Genomic DNA, 27,052 nt, shown 5'->3' with positions numbered 1-27,052 from the left:
GGGGTGTTAGCCTTAACTGGGAGCACCGCCATTCTGGGTAGATGCTTTCTTTTGTTCTTTGCCGTGTTTATTAAAGAAACTAACTGATAAGAATTCCTTTCGTTTGATCATTTACGACCACGAGGGAGGAAGCCAATTCCCTGAAGCTTGACAATCTGCTTTTCAGGCAGACGGTCCCTGGCCCAATCCTTCACACCTCCAGGTGCGGCTGTTAGAGAAGCCCACCTTAAACCCTGGAGAGCTTTTGGCAGTCAGTGGACCAAAGCTAGATGAGCTCAGTGTAAACATTAACCATATATAAAATCTGTTTAAAACATATAGCTAATTACAATAAAAACAGCAGGCGCCAATCCTTTCGTTCAAAGCACTCAATTCCCAAAAGCCTGTTGGAACAATAAAGTCTTCACCTGCTGGCAAAAAGAGGAGGGAACCAGTCTAGCTTCTCTGGCGGGGGGTGGGGGTGGGGGAGTTTCAGAGTCTGGGAGCATCCACCGAGAAGGGCCTCCCTTGAAGATCTCAAACCTGGGCAGGTTCATATGTGGGAGTATGGTCTTTCAGATAGTTTGGACCTCAGCAGTGCCTTTGCTCCCAACCCCCACATTGTTGTGCTGCTCACGAGTTCAGCTTTAACTGAGTTCACGAGTTCAGCTTGTGTTCATAAGTTCAGCTGTAACTTTGGATAGATCAGGGTTCCACATTGTAAAGAGTAGAAAACGTTTCCTGCTGCAGAAGTTACAGCTGAACTCATGAGCACCTGGTATGAATAGTGTGATGATTGGGAATAATAATAATAATAATAATAATAATAATAATAATAATAACAACAACCACTCTGGGTGGCTTCCAACAGAGATTAAAAATACATCAAAATGTCACACATTAAAAACTTCCCTGAACAGGGCTGCCTTCAGATGACTTCTAAATGTCAGGTAGTTGTTTATCTCTTTGACATCTGATGGGAGGGCATTCCACAGGATGGGCGCCACTACCGAGAAGGCCCTCTGCTTGGTTCCCTGTAGCTTTGCTTTTTGTAGTGAGGGAATTGCCAGAAGGCCCTTGGCACTGGACCTCAGCGTCCGGGCAGAACGATGGGGGTGGAGACGCTCCTTCAGGTATACTGGGCCCTTTGTACAGTACTTGTAGGGGCAGCATCAACAGGATGAACAGGTGAACGGAAGGCAGTATGGTCATAAGTTGAAAAATGACTGTGGTATATAACATGGTAAACATGTTCTGTCTTTTAGTCTTATGCTGCAGATCTTGTTGTTTCAGCCGTCCACTTAAAAACATAGTATATCAGAAATTCAGAAGGAGAGAGTTTGGTTGTCATAGAAATGCAGCCACAGGTAAATGTTCAGCACTTGAACTCCTGACTGTGGTGTATCTCTTAAAAGATTCAGGAGCTGTGCCGTCAGGAGGCATTCCTATCAACAGGAATTCAAACAGCTCCCAAGAATTTACACCTCTGTGAACCTTTTGCTTATTGAACCTTGAGAAACAAAAAAGGATGCCTTTACTCAGCTTAAGATGATGCACGCAACCATACCTGCTCATGCACCACTCTCCATTCTACTCCCTTGCACTACTCTTAATTTACACCACCTCTTTGCTATTTTCAGCACCCACTGAAGATGTATTTGCTGGCTCTTGGCATTGCAGCTTTAGGCTGGAAGGATGCTACCTGATGTTCTCTTGTAGACTTTGTTGTTTTGACCATGTTTTATTTGCTCTCATGGAACTCTGCATTAAACGTGATTGTTTGTGGCTTCGTGGTAGGTACTTGGCTCTGAAACTCATTGACAATGAGGGGATGGATAGAAATATTTAAATAAACAACATACACTAAATCTATTACTAGAAGTCCTTCCCTGGTGCTCACCCCAAGAAAGCTGATACTGCTCTCAGTACTGTGTCTTTCCAGCACTAGGGGAAGGCATTTTTCTTTTTGTCCACAGGCCTTTTGATATGTCAGCTGCGTTACTTTTCTATTTTGTCTTCCCTTCTGTTTTAATTATGCACTTTGGGTTAAACCACAGAGCCCAGGACTTGCCAATCAGAAGGTCGGCGGTTCGAATCCCCGCATCGGGGTGAGCTCCCGTTGCTCGGCCCCTGCTCCTGCCAACCTAGCAGTTCGAAAGCATGCCAAAGTGCAAGTAGATAAATAGGTACTGCTCCGGTGGGAAGGTAAACAGCATTTCCGTGCGCTGCTCTGGTTCGCCAGAAGCGGCTTAGTCATGCTGGCCACATGACCCGGAAGCTGTATGCCGGCTCCCTCGGCCAATAAAGCGAGATGAGCGCCGCAACCCCAGAGTCGTCCATGACTAGACCTAATGGTCAGGGGTCCCTTTACCTTCATTTTATTATTATTTGTTTTTATCATGGTTTATGATACTGTAGTATCTATTCTGAAAGCTATGCCAGCTGGGCACAGAATATTTTTAAAAAAATAAAAGTATGTATCTCACTAAGAGAACCAATCTTTTCACGGGACACTGCTGTCCATAAGTTGTAAAAATAAGCTTGGTTTGAAAAGGAGCCAAAGCACCTGGGGCTGTATCCAAATAAGCCTTAATCAATTGCCATACCTAACCCAAGTACTGATTTCAGTGGTTCAACTCTGCGTAGGGTTTAGTTGGATACAACCGTTGATTACTCAACAGTGGATGACATGCAAGTTCCAATTGCAGTAAAACGTCAGCTTGTGTATTATGAGGTCACAACTTGTGCATGAAACTGGCCTATCACAAATCTAGAAGACACAAAAACAAAACCCCTCCAGGAAATAGATACCAAAATGAAGGACCGTGGGGGTATTTATTCATGTTTCAGCCAAAAGGGCTTCTTAAGAGAGTTTGCATGACAGTCAGACCACAAACTTATATAGAATGCTTAAAGAATCATAGAATCATTGAACTGGAAGGGACCATGAGGGTAATCAAAACTCAACACATGGTCTCCCATCTGATTTGAAACCATACTGGACCCTGCTTAGCTTTGCAAATGTGCTAGCAGTTTTATTGCTGCACCACTAGGAAAGTATTATGTAAGCAATGTTGACCTTGGTATTCCCTCCCCGCCCCCAGTTTGCGATGTGTCATTTACATGTACAAGTCAGGACCTGATGATACAGTCGTGCTGCATGTCTGAACCAGCCCTTAGAAGTGGAGCTACAGTCCCTTAAGGCTTTCATATACGTCTACCCCTTCATGTTTTGAATCCCAGCTCATCTGTTTAACTAGTCAAACAAAGACCTCTGCACTGAGGGAGAACAGTGTGGGCTTAATGTGTATTCACAGTTTCACAAACCATGGTTTAAAGAACCAGTAACAGTGCATCTAACTGAGCCTGTTTTCAACCTATTTACCTGTAATTGTAGAGTGTTGATTTCTACTGTGTAAGTCCTGTTGCAACAAATGCAAATCATAGGCAGATACTTAAGCGTAAGGTCCTATCTTATTCAAAAGGTTCCTCTCTTCAGTCCTTCAGAACCTGGCACCCAGTTTGCTGTTAAATTTCCTATCATGCCACCTTGTCAATGGATGTTGAACTTAACAATTTGTCTTCCAGCACTTGGATCGGCATCACAATACTCATGTAAAGGCCATGTAACTGCAGTTTGTTCTAATTGGCTCTTTCATTGGACTAAATGCTGGGCTTGGTAGCAACTGGCAACACATGAAGGATGTGCTGTTCCTTAGTAACATTGCCCAGTGACTCCCAAACCCATTCTATAACAAGGCAGAAAAGCCAAAAATGGATTTCGTTTCCCTCGTGTTTGGCTTGATAATGTAGGTCTGGCTTCTGTGCATGGACATGTTTTGCGATGATTAGAGGGACACAGCAAAGGAAGGGATCTCGCTGTTTCAATGAGTCAAGTATAAGGTGAAGAGCAATGAGGAAGGAAAGAAAAGGCCAATTTGTTTTCTCTTTCCTCATATGCTGAAAATCATTACATTTGTAAGAAGAATACTGAAACAGGCCATTAGTTGGAAATAAGCAGGAAAACAAATTGGGGGCACTCTTTCTTTCTACTTTATAGTAGGCAATGTTCATATTAAGAGTGCTAGACTGCAAGATGGCTTTTAGAAGGAAAGAAAGGATCCTTGTGCACAGTTCTCCAATCCACAAATTAGTCCCAAATACTCAACGTGGGAATCCAAACCCATTTACTTGACAGTAACCCCCATTGAACTCAATGGAACTTACAACTGAGTGAACATGTATAGGATTGTGTTGCCAGTCTCATCAATAGTGACATCCTAATTTAGATAGTGTTTAGACAGCCTAATTTCTTGGTTTAAAATGTTTTACTTTGGGTTCATGTTCCAGTGCATATAAACTGGTTTCTGTAGGACCCTGGCCAGGTCTGTTGGGTGTCATCAGGCAACCGAGCCCAGAATATACCAACAGACTGCAGTATTCTTTAACTCTTTCATGAAGGCATAAATATATTGATCGTTTTAAAATAGCACCAGTCATCAAAACAAGCAAGATTTTGTCAAAAGATCCAAGAATTTGCATTAAAATGGCACAAAGACGACACCAGAATCAGTGCCAGGTAAGTTTACCTAGGAGTGTTCCCCAGTCAGGGTGCTACAATAGGAAAGGGTGATACCACAAGTATCACCCACCTTATTTCAGACAGTGGGAGGAGTTTGAGGAAAGTTCATGCAGGAAGAAATGGCTGGATCCCAAGCTATTTAGGGCCTTATGGGCAAAACCCAGCACCTTGGAATGTGCAGCCAGTTGTTTCAACATTGACAAGATATGTTCCATTTGGTTCTCAACAAAGAAAAATGGATAAGCAAGGTGATGGACTATGCAGAACTGGCAAAGTTAACAGCCAAAATAAGAGAACCTAATGACGACTGTTTTATGGAAGAATAGAAGCCTTTTTTTGGATTGCTTAAATAAATACTATACTATGAAGCAGGATTTGAACTATGAGCAACAGAAGGAATTAGAGATTATTATTATTTTGTTGTTATGGTATAAGAGATAGAAGATAGAGTACAGCAAAGGGGGAGAAATAAAAAACATCATGGAAAACAGGATGGGAAATTGACAAAACCAAAGAAAAATCTATGTATTAGAGCACATATGTTAAACTTTTGAAAATTAAATAAATTAAATTTTAAAAGCGCTATGTTCTATTTGACTGAAGACCAGGAGTGTTGAGGAGGCTGCTATTCAGGAATTGTCTCAGTTGTCTGAGGACATCAGCTCATTGAGGGAATTTAGAATGCCACAGTTCTTGGAAATGCAGTTTAAAAACCACTGGCTTAAATCAAAACACTCCAGCTTAACTCATTTATGGACAGAAAAGGAGAGAAGTATCATTTGCCAGGCTGTTCTTACGAGCATAAGGAATAGACCTGTACATGCCTGCAATGTGAATACGAAATGTCTGTGATTCTATAGCAACATGATGCAACACAGGCATTTTTCAATGTTATAAATATTTTATTAGAATAAAAAAAATACATACAGATAACCATAGGATATACACACACAGCTAGGAGTTGAAGGGGAAATTGATAAAACTTTTCAATATGAAACAAAATACTCTGCACACATCTCATAGAGACAATAGAGCAAGGATTTAAATTCAAGAGGATGGTCATGACAATGGCAATACAGGAACATGATGTATAACTTTCTTATAGCAAGAATGACAGGTTCACCTCTCATTGCATGAGTATGAATTACACAAAAAAGGAGTTTGTTCCCACCTATTGGAAAGTGTTTGGAAGCATCAGTAGTTTGCCATGTTGAAGAGCAAGTAACTATTTACGTTCTTTTACTATGTACAATATATACAGATTTCCCCAAGACACTGGGAAAAGGAGTGTGTTTTAAAGTTTGGGCTGTATGATGATATATTATCTGAATGCATAATAAAATTTAGAGTGATATCTGAATTGTTCTATGGCTGACACCTGTCAGGAGTAAGTGTGAAAAAGAAATTTTGAGATGAAAACTGTGTAAACATTGAAACTGTAGTCATTCAAATGTACCAAGAATAGATTTCTCTGTATATATATATACCCATTGCTATGAAAATGTTGATTTAAAACAGTCCAGTTAATGATACTGACAAAAGTCTCTGCTGAGAAATAAGAAAATGGCAGTGAAGCTGTTATCATCCAGGATCATTCTAAAAAGTGGATAAATTGCAGCAGGACCAATATTCAAAGAGCATCCAATGAACGAGACACAAAATGTAGCAGTGGTATATAGAAGGGCAACAGATTTAGGGCTGCATATTCAGATACACCACAAATAATTTAGGGCGGTAATATTCCCTGGCTATAAGGCTCTGGTGCATTGCACCAAAAAGTGTGATGTTCTACTCTGGGCACTTCATCTGTGTTTATTTTTTATTTTATTTTTTTTAAAAATACAATGATAAATATGATGTATAGAGAAGAATGTCAAAATATAAGGAACTGGAGGAGTTGTAGGTTACAAAGAAAGAATAAGGAAACCTATCTTAAAGGAAGCTATGTAAAGATATCTTATAGTGTATTGAACATATTAGGAAAAGTCTAAACTCATGCGACAGAAGGCTTTTCTATTAGGGTCAAGATGCTGTAATTGTTGCATGGCTGAACAATATTAGAGCTACCAACTTTTAGCTGAATAGAAAACGGACGTAGGTCCGTACTAAGGGCTAGTGGTCATATTTTATTTGCTGTGTCTTTCTGTGGCGAACGCTCCTCTCTTGGCAGTAATACTTGCTGGGTGAAAAGACTGGAATCCAAGTAATACCTGATATTCCAGAACATTCTAGCACCCCCTACACTAGGAGGTTTGATCGTTGTACTTTTATAATGCTAAGCTAAAACTGCTGATTCATAATTTCGAAAAGGAGCACTCTGTGCTGCACTAATGCAGACTGGTAGAAAAGGCCAAGGACCATTAAGTGCTCCAGTGTGAAAATAAGCCCCGGGCCTCTTGATACTCAAATTGTGATTCCTGTTGCTGGGCATCACAAGTGGGGAGGGTGCTCTTGTGCTAGGGTCTTGATTTTGGGCTTCCCATGGGAATCTGGTTGGCCTCTGTGAAGACAGGATGCTCAGCTAGATGGGCCCATTGGCCCAATCTAGGAGGCACTTCTTATGTGATGCTGTACAGACATACAATCCTTCAAAAACAAAATTCTAAGAGCTTCCATCGGTGCAGCATCTAGAAGAAAGTTTCCTCTTTTTTACGATTGAAAAAAGCTTAAAAACCATAAAGAACTTGACTGTTTAAATCTATATTTTTAAAAAACAAAGTAAGAACAAGCAGTTGAACATTCATGTAGATGGTACAAAAAAAAATGGGGGCAAGGCGGACTTTAAATAGTAAACTAAATATTTGTGGTGTTTAATTAGTAAGAAAAAAAGGACATAAAACAAAAGGCCAGAATGATAGTTATCCAGTTACCATTCACCATTGTGCGGCTTTTAGAAAATAACGCAAAGTTTCCCATCAGATACTGCTGAAATACGGATTTGTTTTTATCTACCATCTGTGTGTATGTGTAGGATTTTGTTGCAATTTACATTAAAATAATTCCGAGTTGCTTGGAAAATGGAACTCTCGCATCTTTTTTTTTTTTTTTTGCAATGTGCATCCTCTTATTTTTGTCATTTCTGAAGCATGTAATGTGTAAAGTCCTTTGGTTCATTACATTTTAAGGCATTTTATATTCCTTTAGAAGGAACTGTTTAATATGTATATGGTTTGCTCTTCATTTTATTTTTTGAATGAAATTCATAGAAAGTGTTTAAAATCAATGGTAGCAGATCCATGCATAACCACCATTTGTAGTTGTGTTGCTATTGTTCTTTTAAAAAGCACTTTTAAAGTAAATTATTCACCTGGCCTCCACCTATCTGTGAAAATGCATCAACACAATACGACTTTAAAGATAAAGTATAGTGTTATTGACATACAGCTGGATAGGCCATTTAAGACTGCTGCCCCAGAACCTCTTGCATCCATACCTACAACAAATGGGAAAATATATGATTAGTTGGAAAGCAAAATATGCATGTTCTTAATCCCCCCCAACCCAAAAATACAACCCTTTCTTTTGGCTCTCACTAGTGCTTACTAGTCATAGAAATCTCCCCAACTGCTCATCTCCAGAAGTGCCTTTCCATATGCCATAGCTTTATGCATTTACAGTGCAATGCACTGCATGTCTACTTAGTAGTAAAACCGATGGAATTCAATGAGCCTTTCTTTCAGGTAGCTGTGTATATAGGCCAGGGACCTATTTGCATTTTCCCTTACTGATATTTTTACTGGCATGTTTATTGCACACCAGCATGAAATCTGCTTGCTGAAGGCTGGTTTAGAACTATTTAAAATAAATAAAATCATAATAGATATTTATGTCTTGTAAAGTAGCACCAAATCCTCTAGAAAATGCAATCAACTGCATGTTTGTGACTGGTGAGAGCACCCATATAGGCAGAATCCGAAACATGTTTCTAGGTTGGCTTGGGAGCAGCTGAGGTGTGAAAGAACATATAAAAAGGAGGGTCTTCTGAGATTGTAGAGCCATTTGTTCTATTGGGACCACTGACTGGTAAGCTTCATTTGCAATGGATTAGTTCCCATAGACCTTTGTAAGGACAATGTTCCATTAGTTCCCAGGAACTATTAAGAAATAGCTTTACGTTTCCCCTGAACGACGTTATGCTGTCCAGCTATTCTACAGTCATTACCCTTGATCTTAGACAAACAATTGAGAAGTGATATATTGTATATACTTTAAAAACAATTGAAACAAATTAATATTTGGAATATTTATTTAGCTATCTCCAATTCTGAAAAACAGACTGAAAAATTAAAAACTGATTCTCCTACACATACCGCTGTCTAATTTACATGGTAATTTACTAGCTCAACTGAATGCAATTTGTCATGCATAGGAACATGAAGAATTTTAATTGGGTTCTTTTTCATAACATTAATGTAGTGCATAAATCCCCTACCCCACCCTTTTATTAATCAATATAAACTCAATTTCGAAAACAGCACTGCCCAACAACTTTTTGCAGAGTTCAAGTTAAATGGATTGCAACTGAGATTTACCTGTATTTCTCTGCTGGGGTACACCAGATTATAAACCCCCAGCACCAATATCATCTATAATTTTTCCATGCTGTTCACATGGTCCAATGCCTTCAGTTTGCTGATAGGATAGGCCTGTGTTGTTCCTATTTTCCCACTAGTCTCAATTTAAATCTAATGAGCAGTGGGCCTCCATGTCATCTGCTTCCCTCCAAGATATTGACTTCACCAAATTATGTGCCTCTTCACCTATAATTCTGAGTTTAACATGTGTGATCTTTGTTGCCTATTTTGTTGTGTCTTCCGCTTGTATCCCAGAAAGGCAGGATACAAACTGAAAGTGAAATGAAATTGAAATCTAAGCCTATATTTACAAGATTCCGTTGTATAACAACACCCTAGAATACAATTCTCAGAGTGGTTTGACAATCAATCCTTTCCCAGGGAACTTTGGAAGCTGGGTATGTGTGAGGGGAATAGGCGTCCCCTAACAGCTCTCAGCAGCCTTAAGAAACTGCAGCTCCCATACTTATTTGGAGAAAGTAATGACAGTTTAACGTGGCATCATAGTGCTTCAAAAGTACGATGTGAAAGTGACCTTGCTTTGAAGCAATTTCATGACAAAGGGTTAAGTTAGTTTTTTCCACTAAATGAAATTCATATCTCACATCAACTCTCAGTCTTTAAAGATAAACTGTAATGTTTATCCATTCATCAGCATCTAGTAAACATACTTGCTAGTTTAGGAATTTTAATCTGTTCGCTGCTAATGCCGTCTCCACCATCAGTCACTGCTTTCACTTCTATAATGTAGTCATCATTTAAAGGGAGCAGAAGTTCTGCAGATGTTCTGTTTGTCATAAGGACACTGAGCTCATTTTGACTGCTAGTCCGATACAAAATCTGAAATATGGAAAAGAAAGCTGATAATTTTAGAGATGTTATTTCATCTAACATGATGCATTTAATGTCATTTTAAGGTGGAAGGGGGGGGGGACACACAAGAAGAAGGGGGAGGCATAGCACACTACGGAATTCTACCTAATCTCTTCCAAGGCACTGGAAGTATACAGCATCAGTCAAGTACCTTTATCAAGCTTTGATCTAGAATGCAAGAATACACAACAACGAATACATAATATATTCTATTGAGTTTCTCAGTAATGGGGTCGTCTATAAATTATTACTCTATTTGGAGCTTGCCATTAGCTTGATCAATGACTCTAAGCAATAAATAGGGTCAGGATACTGGAGTGTCAAACACACAAGAAAGTGAAGAATTATGGGCTATGTGGAGAGAAAGTTTGTATGTAGTAAGTCATTATTCTTCCTTCGAATTAAACTGAGTATTTCTTGCTGGGGTTTTTAAAAATAATAAATTCATGCAGTTATAACAACATTTGCGTTCCACTGCAATAAACCTCACAGCAAGATGCAATTAACAAATAAGTGATTTAGGCAATTGGGATTTCTAAGGCCATTCATGAGATACAGAAGTTCAGATTTTAGTGAAAATTCTTCCCACCACTTTTTTTCTTTTTTAAAAAAAATTGTGCTGACAAAGCAAAAGCTGAAGACTAACCTAAACCACATGTCACCTCCAATGAATTTGGAATACTCAAAAACAATATAATTAGTGTTATTAATAGTTAGAGAAAGACACCTGCGCACACTGGTTCTTTCCAGATCGCTTACTCCGTGGGTAATTCTCCACTCTGATACTAAATCAGAAACTGGGATCGGGGTAAAATAGGATAGAGAGAGAAAGGTATGAAGTTGTGTGAAAATTTTGTGCAATGGTTACTCTTCTGGGCTTTGTGTGTTCCCAATCTGCTGCAGAATTGATTACCATGAATGGAGCAAACCCATATGGCTGCAAGGCATCAAGCATGATAAACTGTATAATTTAAGGGCTAGTGCAGAAAATTCTAGGCATATAGTCCATAATGACCTGTGCAACTAATGGAACACACAATTATGTCCTTTCCAAATCTTTTTTTTTTTTTTAAAGGCAAATTCTTTTTTGCTTTCAGCCAGAAGTGCGAATGCCTGGGATTTTCTGCACAAAATTGTATGGCTCTTTAAACAAAGGAAAACATTTTAAGTGGTTGTTTTCCCTGTTCAAGGCCTAATTCAATTGCTAATTAGAGCATTCGAAAGGGAGCCTGCCATGAAGATACCGATGAATGTGTGCAGGAGCATTTGATACTGCCAAAGAATTGATGCAATACAGGGGTCAGCAAACTTTTTCAGCAGGGGGCCGGTCCACTGTCCCTCAGACCTTGTGGGGGGCTGGACTATATTTTGAAAAATAATAATAAATATGAACGAATTCCTATGCCCCACAAATAACCCAGAGATACATTTTAAATAAAAGCACACATTCTACTCATGTAAAAACACCAGGCAGGCCCCACAAATAACCCAGAGATGCATTTTGAATAAAAGGGCAAATTCTACTCTTGTAAAAACATGCTGATTCCTGGACCGTGCATGGGCCGCATTGAGAAGGCAATTGGGTCAGATCCTGCCCCCGGGCCTTAGTTTGCCTACCCATGATGTAGTATAACAGGCAGTGCTGGATGTTAGACTGGTGAAATGGATAATAAAAAAAAATCCCTGCTTAGAAATGACGATTACTCTGAGGCCACAAGCAAGTGACTTGTTGGTACTACTCTATGTGGCTTCATACACTGTACTGAGTGTGTGCAGTGTACTGAGAAAGGAAAAGCTCACAGGTTGTACTTGGCTCAAAGAGGGGACAAACATAAAGATTTAAAAGGACGTATGGGAATCCGAAGGGAAATAAGACACCCATACAAACTGGTAGTGTATTTTAGCAATGACGATCAAAATTACATGTATGGTCTGAAGGCACATAAGACCACCAGGAGATAAGGAGGTCTGGGTTTGGTCAGTGCCTGGATGGGTGACCAACTGCATGCTACCTTGGGCTCCATGAAGGGAGGAAGATGGAATATAAATGTAAGAAAATAAATAAATGAAGCAGCCAAATCCTATACAAGTTTCCTAAGAACTGAGGTTGTGGAGATATTAAGTGCTGGTTACTGAAACATTTTTGTTTAGCCCTACATTTGATATTACAGGAGGGTTTTGGGGGTTTTTAATAAAAAAAGATAATCAGTGGAAAAGGAGTATTTCCCAGCACTGATACAAACAGCCTGTTTCTAAGCAAGCACTCTGAACGGTATCACTGCAGTCTCGCTGGTTACTTACCTTATAACCAATGACTTCTGACTCGTTTTCCATTGCATGCACCTGCTCCCAATTCAGCATGACCCTGGAGTCAGTAACGTTCCACACAACGTTTCCTGGAGGCTGGCTGGGTGCTTGAAATGCATAATGAAAACATGATTTTAATTTACTTGGCATTAGAGATTTATTACGTGCGAGCAAATAACAACCCAGGTAAATTGACTGTCATGACATGTTAGATGTAGGAGCACTTTCACAAAGCACCATCTCATTTGTACTCTAGATTCATTTCTTAAAATATGGAGAGGCATGTAAATATTATTATGTTTTAAAATGACTTTGGACCTTCCATTAAATATCCTCAGAGACGTATCAGCATAAAACACTGCAACTTTTTTTGTTTTTTGTTTTGTTGTTGTTACATGTACTTCATTAAGTGGGGAATCTGGTTATTTATTTATTTATTCAATTTCTACACTGCCCTATACCCGGAGGTCTCATTCTCGCTGTACTTCTTTCTGTTCTTTCTTAAGTGATTAGTAAAGGAACCCTACAAATTGCGACAAATAACAGAGACCATTTTAAAGACTCAATCATACTATGACAAAACATTGTTTAGGCGGAATTTGCAATGGGGGTGCTTTTCAAAGTGTAACTATTAGTTTTAAGAAAATAAAATGAAAAGTAAATTCAAAGTCAAAGAAAAACTGTTATTTATTAAGCTGTCATTTTGTTTTTGTTTTTTTTAAATATTTATTAAGAATTTTTCATTTACAGTAAAAAAAAAAAAATGAACATAACATTGCATATCACATATTTTCTTATCACTTCTGGACTTCCTCATATCTCCCGCTCCTACGTTCTAGTTTAATACACTTAAAACAACAATTTATTCCCTTATCTCCATCCTTACTGTCAAATTTTGAATATATTTCAAATTTTAGATACGTTTATTCCAATCCTTACAAAAGAAAATTTAATTTAGCCTAATAATTATCTAAAAAAAAATTTTTTTCCAGTCCTCTTCAACGATTTCTTCTCCCAGGTCTCGGATTCTGCCAGTCATCTCAGCCAGTTCCATGTAGTTCATCAGTTGCATCTGCCATTCTTCCAGTGTGGGTAGATCTTGGGTTTTCCAGTGTTTAGCAATAAGTATCCTTGCTGCTGTTGTTGCATACATGAAAAAAGTTCGGTCTTTCTTTAACACCCCTTGGCCGACAATACCGGCCTCTGGTTTCTTAAGGAAGGTATACTTAAATACCTTTTTCAGCTCATTATATATCATTTCCCAGAAGACCTTCACCTTAGGACAGGTCCACCAAAGGTGAAAGAACGTTCCTTCATTTTCCTTACATTTCCAACACTTATTATCAGACAAGTGGTATATTTTTGCAAGTTTGACTGGGGTCATGTACCATCTATATATCATTTTCATTACATTTTCTTTCAAAGCATTACATGCAGTGAAATTCAACCCAGTAGTCCACAACTTTTCCCAGTCCTCAAACATAATATTATACCCTATGTCCTGTGCCCACTTTATCATAGCCGATTTAACCGTTTCATCTTGTGTGTTCCATTTTAACAGCAAGTTGTACATTCTTGAAAGTACCTTGGTCTTAGGCTCTAGCAATTCCGTTTCTAATTTCGATTTTTCCACCTGGAATCCTAATTTTTTATCAAGTTTAAAAACTTCTTTAATCTGGGCGTAGTGTAACCAATCTCGCACTTTGTCTTTCATTTTCTCCTGACTCTGCAATTTCCAATTGTCTCCTTCTTTTTCTAATATTTCCCAATACTTTGGCCATTTGGCCTCCATATTGAGTCTTTTTCGGGCCTTAGCTTCCAATGGTGAAAACCACCTTGGAATTTTATTTTCCAATAAGTCTTTATATTTTGTCCAGACATTAAACACTGCCTTTCTGACAATATGGTTCTTAAAAGCCTTATGAATCTTAGCCTTATCGTACCATAGATATGCATGCCAACCAAACGCATTGTTGAAACCTTCCAAATCCAATACATCAGTGTCCTCCAGAAGTAGCCAGTCTTTTAGCCAGCAGAAAGCTGCTGGTTCATAATACAGCCTTAAGTCTGGCAGGGCAAAGCCCCCTCTTTCTTTCACATCAGTTAGTATCTTAAACTTGATTCTGGGCTTTTTGCCCTGCCAGACAAATTTGGAAATATCTCTCTGCCACTTCTGGAAGCATTCTGTTTTATCCACAATCTGTAATGTTTGAAACAAAAACAACATTTTTGGCAATACATTCATCTTTACAGCGGTGATTCGGCCTAACAAAGAAAGTTTCAATCTTGTCCAACTTTCTAAATCTCTCTTAATTTCTGACCAGCATTTCTCATAATTATCCTTAAACAGATTTAGATTTTTTGATGTTATATTTACCCCTAGGTATTTCACTTTTTTAACCACATTTAACTCTGTCTCTTTCTGAAACCATTCTGACTCTGTATCTGTCAAGTTCTTTCCCAATACTTTAGTTTTCTGTTTGTTTAATTTAAATCCCGTCACCCGGCCAAATTCTTGGATCAATTGTAATGCTTTTTTCGTACTTGGCTCTGGCTCCTGTAGGGTCAAAACTAGGTCATCTGCGAACGCTTTCAATTTGTATTGTTTCTCTCCGACCTGAATTCCTTCAACCATCCGGTCCCCCCTAATCATGTTCAAGAGCACCTCCAAGACCGAAATGAATAACAATGGGGAGATAGGGCAGCCTTGTCCTGTTCCCTTTTCAATTTTAAACTCTTCCGTAATCACATTGTTAACTATCAGTTTAGCCTTTTGTTCTGAATAGATTGCCTCTATCCCATTTTCAAAGCCCCGTCCCACTCCCATTCCTTCCAGATTTTTCTTCATAAATTTCCAAGAAATGTTATCAAAGGCCTTCTCCGCATCTATAAAAATTAAAACTGCTTTTGTATTAATATTTGTTTGTAAAAGTTCCAAAATGTCAATAATATTCCTTGTATTAGCAAACAAATGTCTGCCAGGGAGAAAGCCTGCTTGGTCCTTATGAATTACTTCATTTAACACTTTCTTAAATCTAGTTGCTAATATGTCTGCAAATATTTTGTAATCCACATTTAAAAGGGAGATGGGGCGGTAGTTTTTAAGTTGTGTCTTTTCAGTTTCTGATTTTGGTATCAATGTGATAAAAGCTTCTTTCCATGTTTCCGGCGCCTTCTTCCCCTCCATAATTTCATTGCTGACCTCCACCAGTGGTTGTATCAAGTAATCTTTCAATGTCTTATAGTACTTGGAGGTCAGCCCATCTGGCCCTGGAGATTTGCCCAGTTGCATGTTCTGAATGGCTTGTTCCATCTCTTGTCGTGTTATTCTGCTATTCAGGATTGATCTATTTTCTTGTGACACTTTTGGCAGCCCATTCTTTATCAGAAATTGTTCTATCTGTGCCTCATCTTGCGGACCTTGAGTATATAGTTGTTTAAAATACCTCTGAAAGCACTTTCTGATCTCCATGGGGTTCTGAACATTTTCCCCTTCAATCTCTAAATTGGTAACTGTATTCATTTTCTGTCTCCTTTTCAACTGCCATGCTAGCAGTTTCCCACATTTATTTGCCGATTCAAATGTTTTTTGTTTCATTAATTTAATTCTCCATTCTATTTCCTGGTTCATCAATTTAGAATATTGTGCTTGGTATAATTTAATTTCTCTCAGAATCGGCTGTGACTTCGGGTTTGATCTTAATTTCTTCTCCAGTTCTTTAATTTTCTCCAAAATCTTGTCTTTTTTCTCATTTTGTGCCCTTTTCTTTACAGCATTCTGTTGTATCAAGAACCCCCTCATCACCGCTTTACTTGCGTCCCAGATAGTTGTTTTTTCCACTGAAGTGTTCAAATTTATCTCAAAATAGTCCTTCAAAACTTTTTGGGCTTTTTTAACAATCTCCTGATCTCTGAACAAATTGTCATTCATCTTCCACCTAAAGGAGCCGGATGGTAGTAGTGTCATATCCATCTTTACAGCATTGTGGTCGGAGCAGGTTTTTGGGCAGATTTCCACCTTTCTGGTCTTCGGTGCCAGGCCTCTAGATATCCATATTTGGTCTATTCTTGTCCATGTCAGCTGGGCTTCAGAAAAGAATGTTCCTTCTCTTCCCAAGGGTTTTTTTGTCCTCCAAATGTCAATCAAGTCCATATTGTCAGTCAGTTCAAAAAAAGTCTTAGGTAGTCTGCCATCTTTTGATATATTTTGATTTTGTGACTTATCCATATTGGTTGATACCACTCCATTCATATCTCCCATCATGATGTTATCATAGTCCAGATAGTCCAGGAATATTAAGCTGTCATTTTGGGTAGGAATGAGAACTGCTTAATTCAGTCAAGAGATGGTGAACTTGAATGTGTTTCTAACTGTTTAAAGTTAGTGTGTGCACTCAACACAAATAAAGCGTAAATGGTCCTATTAGCCCAATTTTGAAATTTCAACCAACATTTTAAACTCTGTTTAGAGATGTATTGAACATTTCAGCTTCCAGGAAATTTAGACATTGCTGTTTCGTGTCATTGTTCTCTGTTGGCTGCTGCTTTGGCAGCATTTTTATTAGCCTTCCTTTAATTAGACTTTATTAGGCTTCTTTCATCTCCTTGCATTATTCAGTTATGTGATTGCTGATCACGTAGCAAACATTTCCAACAGAATGTTGTGCAGCCAATCAGGTTGGTCTATGAGCTTATGTAAACTGAGAGCAAACAAAGTCAATTGAGAGAGGTTAACAACTCAACAATAGGTGAATGCACTCAATGCAACAAAAATATTTAAGGGTGGGGCTTCTTTTTAGATACTGTCTAAACTGTTCAGAAAAACAAACACACACCACCACTATTTTCAGCTCAGTCCTATCTGGGTTTTCAGCCACAGAGCTTCTGTAACAAATCACTATCTCCTAAAACTGCAAGATAATTATATTAGTATCCGCTAAAGTGATAAATGGCTAAGCCTGGCTGTTGCGGCATTGATTTCAAAGCATGCTAATGATCTATGCTGTGGTTTGTTATACGTAATGTTCTCCTGGGGAAATGTGTATTGGTTGCTCAAGCTGCGAAGTGCAGGGCACGGCCGTAACTGTAGACAGAAGTGTCTCACTGCACTAACTTCCCGCTAGGTGGGTGGCTGTTGCTTACTGGGAGGGAAATGGGTGAGGCAGTGGGAAAGCCAGCATGGTGTAGTAATACTGATGGAAGCATGGCTTCCCACTGCCCCACACCTCCCCAATAAACACAAGTGACCAACCTGCTGGGGAGCTAGGCCAGTGGCTCTGCCCCATTTGTGATTGCAGACCTGTAGATTGCATATGGCAGGCCAAATTCTGGACCTTGTTTCTTGGCTGAGCAGAGTGAGAGTGATCTGAAAGTGGGGGATATGGACATCAGTCCCTTGTCGTGGTCCTTATTAATTAATTAATAATAACAATAGTCCTGCATGCAAGTGTTTTTCAACCTTAGCATTCAAATATTTTTTAAGGAAGGGGAAGCAAGCATGAAAAGGGAACTTCCATTTTCCACAGTGCCTACTGCAGGGATGAGCAGGGGTGGAGAGAGATAACAATCAACTCTGTAGCATGTGCCCTTGACTTGCTCCAACCTTTATAAGATAAATAGGCAGTTTTCAATCTTACATTAGGATTATAATTAAAAAAGACAAAGGTCATTGAAAATGATTTTACTTTTTCAATTACTACGGAATTGTAACATCATAACCTGAATAGCCGTGTTCAGCCGCAGGGGTCATTACTAGTTTCTCCTTGCTTAATTTCTACGAGCCTCTTCACTGGTTCCCAAATCAATATTGAAATATACATTTCCATCTCTCCACATCACATCAGAAAGTTGCAATTAGGAGAGAGCCTCAATTATTACGGACCCACTGTGCAATAATAGACTGTGATGAGAATGCTGAAACTCATGCTGAATCTGAGAGTGTCAGAAATTAAACTGGATTGGTTAGCTTCCCCCCGCCCCCAAGCGTTCTAATAAGGCTAAATTCCTGAAATGATGACAAAAAGTGAAATTTACCGGCATATCTGTGGGAACACCTAAGTAGTTCTGAAGAACTGATACTCTATACTGGGCTCTACCTGATCTGCCAGCAGTAAAACCAAGTTTTAAAAGGCAAATTGGTGACTTCCCTCTCCCATGACCTCCCCACCGCAGTCCCCTGGAAGCTCTGCATACAGATGACCTGCCAATCTGTCAATCACCAGGCAGCAACTTTAAAATCTGCACATGATCACAGTGTGTGTATTGAGTGTGTGTGTGTGTGTGTGTGTGTGTGGGTGGGTGGGTGTGGGTGTGTGTGTGTGTGTGTGTAGGTGGCTAAAATTAGAGAATCAATTTATTAAGTTTGTACACCATTCTCTTTTATATTTTATCTTACTTTATTTTACTCAACACTGCTTTGGTATCTTTTGGCTGTGAGGCAGTTTATAAACCTTCAAATAAATAAAATTTAAAAATAAATGACCACTAGGGAGTAGAGTCCTCTGACCACCAGGGAGGGGAGGTATTTCAGGTTTCTAAACTATAGATTTTGATGCTAATTCTAACATCCATCTTAACATCTAGAGGAATAATCTAATCCATCTGAGTTATACTGTATACAAATTTATGTTGAAGTTGAGTGGCAGTGAGAGCAGCACTGGATGCTCATTAGGTGGGAGTGCTTTTGGCATGGCGGGGCGGTGGGGGGGGGAGATGCCTTCATTTTTCAAGAGCCTTGGGAAAGGAGCCAATGTGTTTTTGATATATTGGAGGACAAAGTGGTTTATTTCTGAGATACTCTGAGTACTATATGGGGGCAATTTGCCCATTTCTAGTCAAATCAAGAGGCAACAGTTCAAGGAGAATCCTGCATCTCACGTAGCAACAGTAAGATACAGCTATGTTTCAATATGTACCACAACACTGCTGCTATATTGAAGGCAAGTAATAGGAATGCTCCCCCCAGAGAGTTCCATTTATGCTAACAATTGTAGTAGTAATAGTAATAACAACAACCTCCGTGCTCTTACCTGTCCAAAGCTGGCAGAATGCAGCAGGTGCAAATCCAAATATATTACGCATATCACCCACATCAGAATTGTATACATGCCCACTAGTCTGTGAAACAGTATCCTTCACTGTTGGATGTGTGTGTCTGTGTGTACACACACACACACACACACACACACAGCTAGGCATATTCTTCAGCAGTGACAGGGTTCACAGCTTGAAAGACTTCCCTCTTCCTAAAGGAATCAGAAGGAATCAGAACCAAACTCCAACGATACATGACTGATATGTAGCTCTAGAATCCCAAAGCTTTAAGTTATTGAGCAACAAATTGGTTATCAGTATAGCTTCTAGGGACGCAGGTGGCGCTGTGGGTTAAAGCCTCAGCACCTAGGGCTTGCCGATCGAAAGGTCGGCGGTTCGAATCCCTGCGGCGGGGTGCGCTCCCGCTGCTCGGTCCCAGCGCCTGCCAACCTAGCAGTTCGAAAGCACCTCCGGGTGCAAGTAGATTAAATAGGGACCGCTTACCAGCGGGAAGGTAAACAGCGTTTCCGTGTGCGGCTCTGGCTCTGGCTCTGGCTCTGGCCAGAGCAGCAATGTCACGCTGGCCACGTGACCCGGAAGTGTCTCCGGACAGCGCTGGCCCCTGGCCTCTTAAGTGAGATGGGCGCACAACCCCAGAGTCTGTCAAGACTGGCCCGTACGGGCAGGGGTACCTTTACCTTTACCTTTATAACAGGAATGTTGTTTCAGGTGCACAGAGAATGCTTTGGTTTAAGTATATTGAAGCCCAGTTGCCTGCCTATATCTGAAAACAGTCCATGTACGAGTTGTGTTATTGTCTTCCCAGCAGACACAAAAAAAAGATAACAAGGTCTATTATTGAAACTTCTTTGGTTAGCAAGCATGCTTCCAAAGCATCACAGAGATCTTATGGTAGCATTATTAAAAGTTTATTTTGTTTTCCTTGCAAGAAAAGGAACCCCATTGTGACATTTCCCCCTCCTGTCCCTAGCGATGATACCTACGTGTTTTTTTTGTGGTAGCATTGACAGTGGCACTGAAAGGACCTGCTCCTGCACTGTTGTATGCTCGAACAGCTGTATAGTACACCAGGTTGCTCATCAAGTCTGTTATTCTTACTGATGTCTCATTTCCAATGGCTTTTATTCTGTTGGAAGACTGTTCTTTTCCACCATTATTCCAGTACCTCACCTAAAGGGTACAAAGAGTAGGCTACTTAGAACATATTGTTGACCTTGCTGCGTACTCTGATATAGTTGTTTATCACCTATTGCTTAGCAGGTCCAACTGTCTGAATGCAATTTTACTTTCAGACTATTATGGGAAATAGCACAGTATTGAACGGGACCCCCCCCCATGTTTTTGTTTAAAACCCAGAGAAACAGCTCTATTTTCATTTTCGTAGAAGTTGTAGTTACTCAGCAGCTCTCTACCATTACATGGGCACACAACACTATTGCTATTAAGCATTGCAAATGTCAGTATCGAATTTTGCGCCTGGCTTGTTTTGTAGTCAGCTTAAACACCAGTTTACATAAAGTCATCATGCACATGCAATTTCACTACCTTTCCCAAAGCAGAAAGGAACACAACCATGGGTATTTAAATGCAACTGGGTTTTTATTAATGGAAACTGGGTATGGTGCTTATCTTTGCTGGAGAAACAGCAAGAGATGCTGTAGATACCAAGCAGGCATATACAGATAGCAAAAGCAGAGCTGACTGCCAACTGATTTCCATTCTCAATGCAGTTTTAGTGAGCTTGCAGTAATTGATCTGGCATGAGGCCAGGAAATAAGGCAAAGCTCAAGTTTTACACATACAAAAAGTGGGAATGGTTACATTTGGCTTTTATACTCTCCCCAAGAACAGATTATTTGTGACTATGCTATGTGTTCGCTTAGATTCAGGAGCAGAAAGCTCCCTTTCTAGTTTCAAACAGCAGGCCTGTTTAGCAACTTCCCTTCCAAAATTTGGGGGAGAGAAAAAAGTACATCACCAGATGTTTGCATGACTCATTTTTCCATAAAGAAGCAAAGACAGAGCAGCTGATTTTAACAGCAAGCTTTGGCTTCCAACAGGCAACTGAATAATGATTTGAAAGTAAAAAAAACCCAAACACCTTATCACAGTCATGTTAGCTTCTAGGAAAAGGAACATTTTCACAGGGTTTTATTTTTACCTCATAGCCCAGCAATCTTCCACTACTCATTTTCCAAGGAATGGAAACCCAGGAGACTTCAATTACAGAAGATGAGAGGCTGTTTGCAGATACACCAGAAGGTGCTATGGTGGGTTCTGCATTAGGAAACAAAAACAATAAGAAAACCCAGGGTGGAAGGGGAATCAGGAAAAACAAAGAAACTTAACGAACTCACTGGCCAACTAATTAACATGGCTTCACAGATACTAGCAAAGCAAATATTTATATTTCACTCATTGACATGGGAAATAACGACAGGTATGTAAGAGATGATTCAAAAACCCACCTTCTTCAGCAGAATACACTGTGGTCACGGGGCTAAATGGTCCTTCTCCTTTATTATTATACACACCAACCTTGACTTCATATGGTGAAAAGGGCAAGATGCTTTCGTTTCTGAAGACGTATCTGGGTGTGTCAGGTGACGTGACAACTGTCTGTATCCAGGTTGTAACGCCAAGAGGTCGGAAAGCTACGACATAGCCAAATCCTTCACCATTTTGTAATTCTTCAGGAACGGGCTAAGCCAAAAATTTGTAAATGAATAAAATACTAAAATAACAACAACAAAAAATTCAATCTATGTAAACATAAAAAATCTAGTAAAAGAATTATTTGAAGTCTCATTTGTCTAATCAACGTTATGAGGAAGAGAAGCTTGACTCCTGAGGGTTTTTATTAAATTAGCCAAAGGGGCAATGGGATCCAATTTAAGAAACCCAAGGGCACATTAGGAATGCATGTGCTAGCATATATATTTAGCAGTATATCCCAAGGAAGTCTGCAGACCTGACTTACCATTAGGGGCACCTCATTCTTCCCCTGTACAATGGAACTACTGCAACACGATCTCATAGTACCATTTCCAGCGACATTCTGGGCTTTTACAAAGCATGCATATTGCTTGATTTAGAAAGTTTTTTTAATCACTAAATGTTTCACAGAGAGGACATTCAGTTCAGCCCCAGTATTCAGTGGCATAAATTCCATACAGCATTAAGACGAGTTATCATTGTCAGTCATTTATTAAGCACAGATGATTAATTAAGAGCTGCACAGAATATAAAACAGATCATTCCCTATCCAAACCAGTAACACAAAAAGCATAATAATCAACTACACAGAAAGTTAATATTATAATCTAATAAACACATGTGCAGTGCAAAAGAAAGATGACACAGGAAACCAACAAAGGGAGAGAAGCGATAACATCCATTAGGTACAGTAAGAAAGTGTCTTGTTTGAAAAGGGTTTGAAAGATAGAGGGGAGTCAGCCTGATGGATGGCAAAAGAGAGATTATTACATTTACAAGGAAGAGAATAGGAAAAGGAACAAAGGTGGGAATGAGAAAAAAGAAACTATAAAGGGAAGAAAGGAGCACTAAATGAATGAAGATTGTAACCTGGGGAATAGGAATGAATGGAACATAAAACAAAGCCACAACAGAAATACAATAAGCTTTATCCCTAAAGAGACCAAGGACTAGTGCATTCATTAGCCCTAAATGAACAAATTTCGAAGTGTGTTTACTCAGATGCAAGTCCCATTTAGTTTGACAGCAATTCCTAACTAGTTTTAGGATGACAATCTTAGTAAGAGACACCATGTTTGGGTTTCCACTATGTGGAGGCTTGGAAGGTTGGAAGTTGGGTTTATTAAGGCAAATACATCCAGGATTTTACAGAACGTTGACTTAAGAAGCTTATTTCCAATGTCATCACTGTCATCAAAGGGATATACCACTAAGGGAAGTAATGACAGGCCTTCGCACCCTTTCAATCTACAGGTTTCTCCTACTGCAGTATTTTTCAGATGGCCTCAGCCAGACTGGGATAAATCTGTGTGATTTTGTTTATGTGTCAAATAATCTTACAGGAAATCTCAGACCAAAACTCTGAAAACATATGCTATTTGTTGGGGACATAAAGTTGATGAGAAGAGGTACTTTCAGTATCCAAATAGCTGTTTTAATTTTTGTGTTAACTCTGAAAACCTATGAGATTATTATAATAATAAGCTTAGCTAAATATTGCTCTGATAATATTCTGGAAAGAGGCCAGGAAAAGCATACATATTAAGACGACAGAACAAGTCAGCTGTATCAGATAAATGAATGTTTATGTCAGTTACTGGGTAATTTTTTACTGAGTAGATAATAAAAAAAGCAACTTTTGGGAAATAAATTCCAAGCAGAACACTTACATCCCATGTGATGACCAGTTCAGACCTGCTGCCACCTCCTCCACTCACTTCAGATGGTGGTACCTCAGGAACTGTACAGGGAAAACACACATTAGCTGCACATGAATATAACAGAAGGCGCATTAATTGAATGGTCCCAGAAATTCAGAGGTGAAACTGTATCAGTTCTGTATCATGATAAAGAACTTTATTTAGATCCCTGCATAGTGAAGAAAGAGGAGTTCTTTTGTCTCATGGCATATATCTCTCTTGGCCCCAACTCTCCCTCTCCAGGAGATTTACTATGATGTTGAGGGTTCAAGCAGGTCAATTCCTCTCTTTCTCTGCCCTCCTAGGCTTGCACCCTGGGGAGGTCACTTTGGTGCTGCTAACACAGCAATTTGACTTCACCCCTGGAGGTACACTCCATATTCACTCGAGACAGACAGATGCCATAAGTTTGTATTTACCGTATTTTTCGCTCCATAAGACTCACCTTTTTCCTGTTAAAATCTAATGGGAAATGTCTGTGCGTCTTATGGACTGAATGTGTGGTCCCTGGGGCTGGGGGGGGGGGGACCCAGGCTTCCCTTGCCAGCCCCGACAAGCTCGGGGAGCTCCCCGACGTGCTCTTTGGGGCTGGCGGTGGCTTTCTCCAAAGAGCAGGTCAGGAAGCGGCGGAAAGGCTGAGCACATGATCTAGGTGGGGGAAGCTCGGCTTTCCCCACTGCCAGCCCCAAAGAGCTGGTTGGGTCGAGCAGCTCTGGGGTAGCCCGCGAAGCCTCTGCAGGGCAGCAGGGAGCCTTCATCCCTCTGCCCTGGGGAGGCTTCGTGCTGCTATCCCTGGCTTTTGCAGGAGGTGGGGGAAGGGACAGAGCGAGGCTCTCTCTCACTTCCCCCACCTCCCGCAAAAGCCCCCAAGAGCCACATATTTTTTTTCCTTGAATTCCCCCCCGCCCAAGCCTTATGGTCAGGTGCGCCTTATGGAGCGAAAAATACGGTATATGTTTCTGTGTTCATAGGGAGTCTCCAACTTATCTAAAAGCCACTATCTTATTTTGGAGTCACCCGAATGAGTGCTCAACAGTCAAAATTCATTATTAGTGGGAATAACCATTCTTAATATTCAGAAGTGAATTAAGCTGTTTTTTTAAAAACCATACTAAGTCTCCTGAAAGAAGGGAACCCTTCTTCAGACAAAGTCTACAAAGTGCTGAGTATGTTCTATGAGTATTGCTTGACTGGCAGATTTCTCCCAGGTAGTGCTTGAATTCTTGTAGCTCAAAGACACAGAGCTGGTTTCTATGTTACATTTATGCCAAGTAATTTAAAAAAAGCAGCACAAAAATTAAGAAGGCCATTCTGAATTCTTATCATAGTAGAATTATGACATCCTGCTTTTCAGTGCTCTGCTGATTAAACTGCACAATCACATTCTAAGGAGAGGAAATATATGTATGCATTACAAAGAGGAAAGGAACCCCGTGAAGCATGTGCAAGCATTACATAAAGGTTGCAGTCACCTTGTCAGTGTGGGTGGCAGAGTCTCAGAAGAAGAAAAAACAATTGTTAAGCAATTTCTATCTGAGTGCTCCTGTTCAATACTCACACAAACCTACTTTATTCTCTACCATTTTTTAAAACTATATAAACAAGTTGTTTTGACTACTGCAAAGAATACTCTGATCTTCACTTGTATTCACAATTTTTCTACTTTCTAAACATCAATGGCAAAGCCGCAATACTGTGGAATAATTTTCTTATTCCTGTGTAGGCTTATTTCTCGCCTTTACCTAAAATATTCCAGGGCTGCACATCAAACACCACTATTTAGTGACCTTCTCCAGTAATCTCCAACCTGTGGTGACTGAAATTGGTTTTCCTTATCTTAGGATGTGAGGGTCTACAGTATATGCGCTTTGCTATGCCTCACCTAAGAATGTTCAGTGGTGCCAAAAGCAAAGCATTAGACATGCCAGCAAAAGCCATTCTGTCAAGCAGTGCTATGGCAACAACTTCTAGCAGAACAGATAGGTGACACTTTTCACTTTGGATGGAACAGAATTCAGGACTGCAGCAAGCACCCCACTGTTACAATTTGGCTTCCTAGTTCATCATTTAGTACAAGGGGAAGGTTTTCAGTATATGCATTAATATGTAACTTCATGTAAAAGTTGTCTGAGCACACAAGCACTTGTGTATTATAAATCTGGTTAGTCACTGAGTGCCAAGCACTCATCTCTTGAACTGCCTAAAAACAGAAAAAAAATCAAATAATTTTACAAATGTTTTTAAAAAACGTAAAGGTTTGAAAACCTGCTGCACTGAACTTGCATCAATTGAACCAAGCAAACAAACAAAAAACCCACTAACCTGCCTCTTCAGTTCTTACTTTTTCTGAGGGTAAACTAGGTTCTCCACCTCCAATTTTGTTACTGGCAACTATACGGAATTCATATTCAACCCAAGGGTTTAAGTCTACTGCAGTGGCTGTGAACGTCTTCCCATCAATGACATCAGGAACTGTAACAGAGTATTTTGAAAGAAATTGCAAATTCCTGGTTTCCTCCACAACAATAAAATATTAAAATGCAGTCTTCATAAACACTTCAAAAATATTTCCCTCTACCTGTTGTGACTCTTTGCCATCCCACTGAAAAGGGTGTCCTGGCCTGTATTGTATAACTAGCGATTGGGCTGTGATTATCTAAGCCCTCATGCCAAGTAAGCCGGGCTGTGGTAGCTGTTATTTCATCCACTTTTACACGTTCCGGTGGTCCAGGTGAGCCTAATGCAATAAGATATTAGATTTTTAAATTGGAAAGGTGTTATGAAGGCAGCACTTATTCTACAAATCTTTAAACACAGTGCCAGCTGATTTCTATTTTGCCAGCACTGTGGGGGGAAGAAAACAATTTAGATTGCAATAAAACTGCCATTTTTTACATTTAGTAAACTCCTGCTTGGTTATTTTATAGTTGTAAAAGCAAGTTCTGAAACAGCAGTTTCACAAGCAGAGAGCAGATGATGTATTCTTCCGGGGACCTTTATTCAGCAACTTTTCACTACCTTTTCAAATCAGCGTCTTTTACTTTAGTCCTTGATGTCCTGCTTTAATCTGCTAATACATCTTTTTGGTTTGACAATTTGTTATCTAAAGCAGTTTTTGCCATGATGTTCGCTTGGTAGTCATTTCTCCCTGCACAAAACCGCATCAGCACCCTGGACAGCAATTTAACCCTGAAAGCTTTCTTAAGCATTTCTGGAAATAAGGATTTGCTTCAGTTTACAAAATATACTACTGTGTTCTTCTACTTCTT

The 27,052-nt window shown here is 39.7% G+C and overlaps 1 protein-coding gene and 1 long non-coding RNA gene across 2 annotated transcripts in view; one reads left to right on the top strand and one right to left on the bottom strand.

Moving 5' to 3' along the window:
- Nucleotides 1-5,442: 5,442 nt before the first annotated feature.
- LOC307206367 (contactin-3-like) overlaps nt 5,443-27,052 on the bottom strand; it is a 173,184-nt gene continuing 151,574 nt past the window's right edge. The window contains exons 13-21 of the mRNA XM_079959587.1: nt 26,362-26,520; nt 26,106-26,255; nt 23,754-23,824; nt 21,837-22,071; nt 21,530-21,645; nt 20,352-20,538; nt 12,310-12,422; nt 9,807-9,975; nt 5,443-7,994 (exon numbers count right to left, since the gene is read on the bottom strand). Of these exons, the coding sequence (XP_079815713.1) occupies nt 7,897-7,994; nt 9,807-9,975; nt 12,310-12,422; nt 20,352-20,538; nt 21,530-21,645; nt 21,837-22,071; nt 23,754-23,824; nt 26,106-26,255; nt 26,362-26,520 (1,298 nt within the window). The 3' untranslated portion in view covers nt 5,443-7,896. The remainder of the gene's footprint in view (nt 7,995-9,806; nt 9,976-12,309; nt 12,423-20,351; nt 20,539-21,529; nt 21,646-21,836; nt 22,072-23,753; nt 23,825-26,105; nt 26,256-26,361; nt 26,521-27,052) is intronic.
- Nucleotides 12,429-19,312, top strand: LOC307209269. Its single transcript, XR_013835495.1, has 3 exons — nt 12,429-13,026; nt 16,633-18,592; nt 18,645-19,312. It is a non-coding gene; the product is annotated as an uncharacterized lncRNA (long non-coding RNA).

The sequence above is a fragment of the Podarcis cretensis genome (assembly GCF_951804945.1).
Source record: "Podarcis cretensis genome assembly, chromosome: 2".
Lineage (NCBI taxonomy): Eukaryota > Metazoa > Chordata > Lepidosauria > Squamata > Lacertidae > Podarcis > Podarcis cretensis.
The sequence above is the reverse complement of the archived record's forward strand: the minus strand, read 5'-3'. Positions and strand labels throughout refer to the sequence as shown.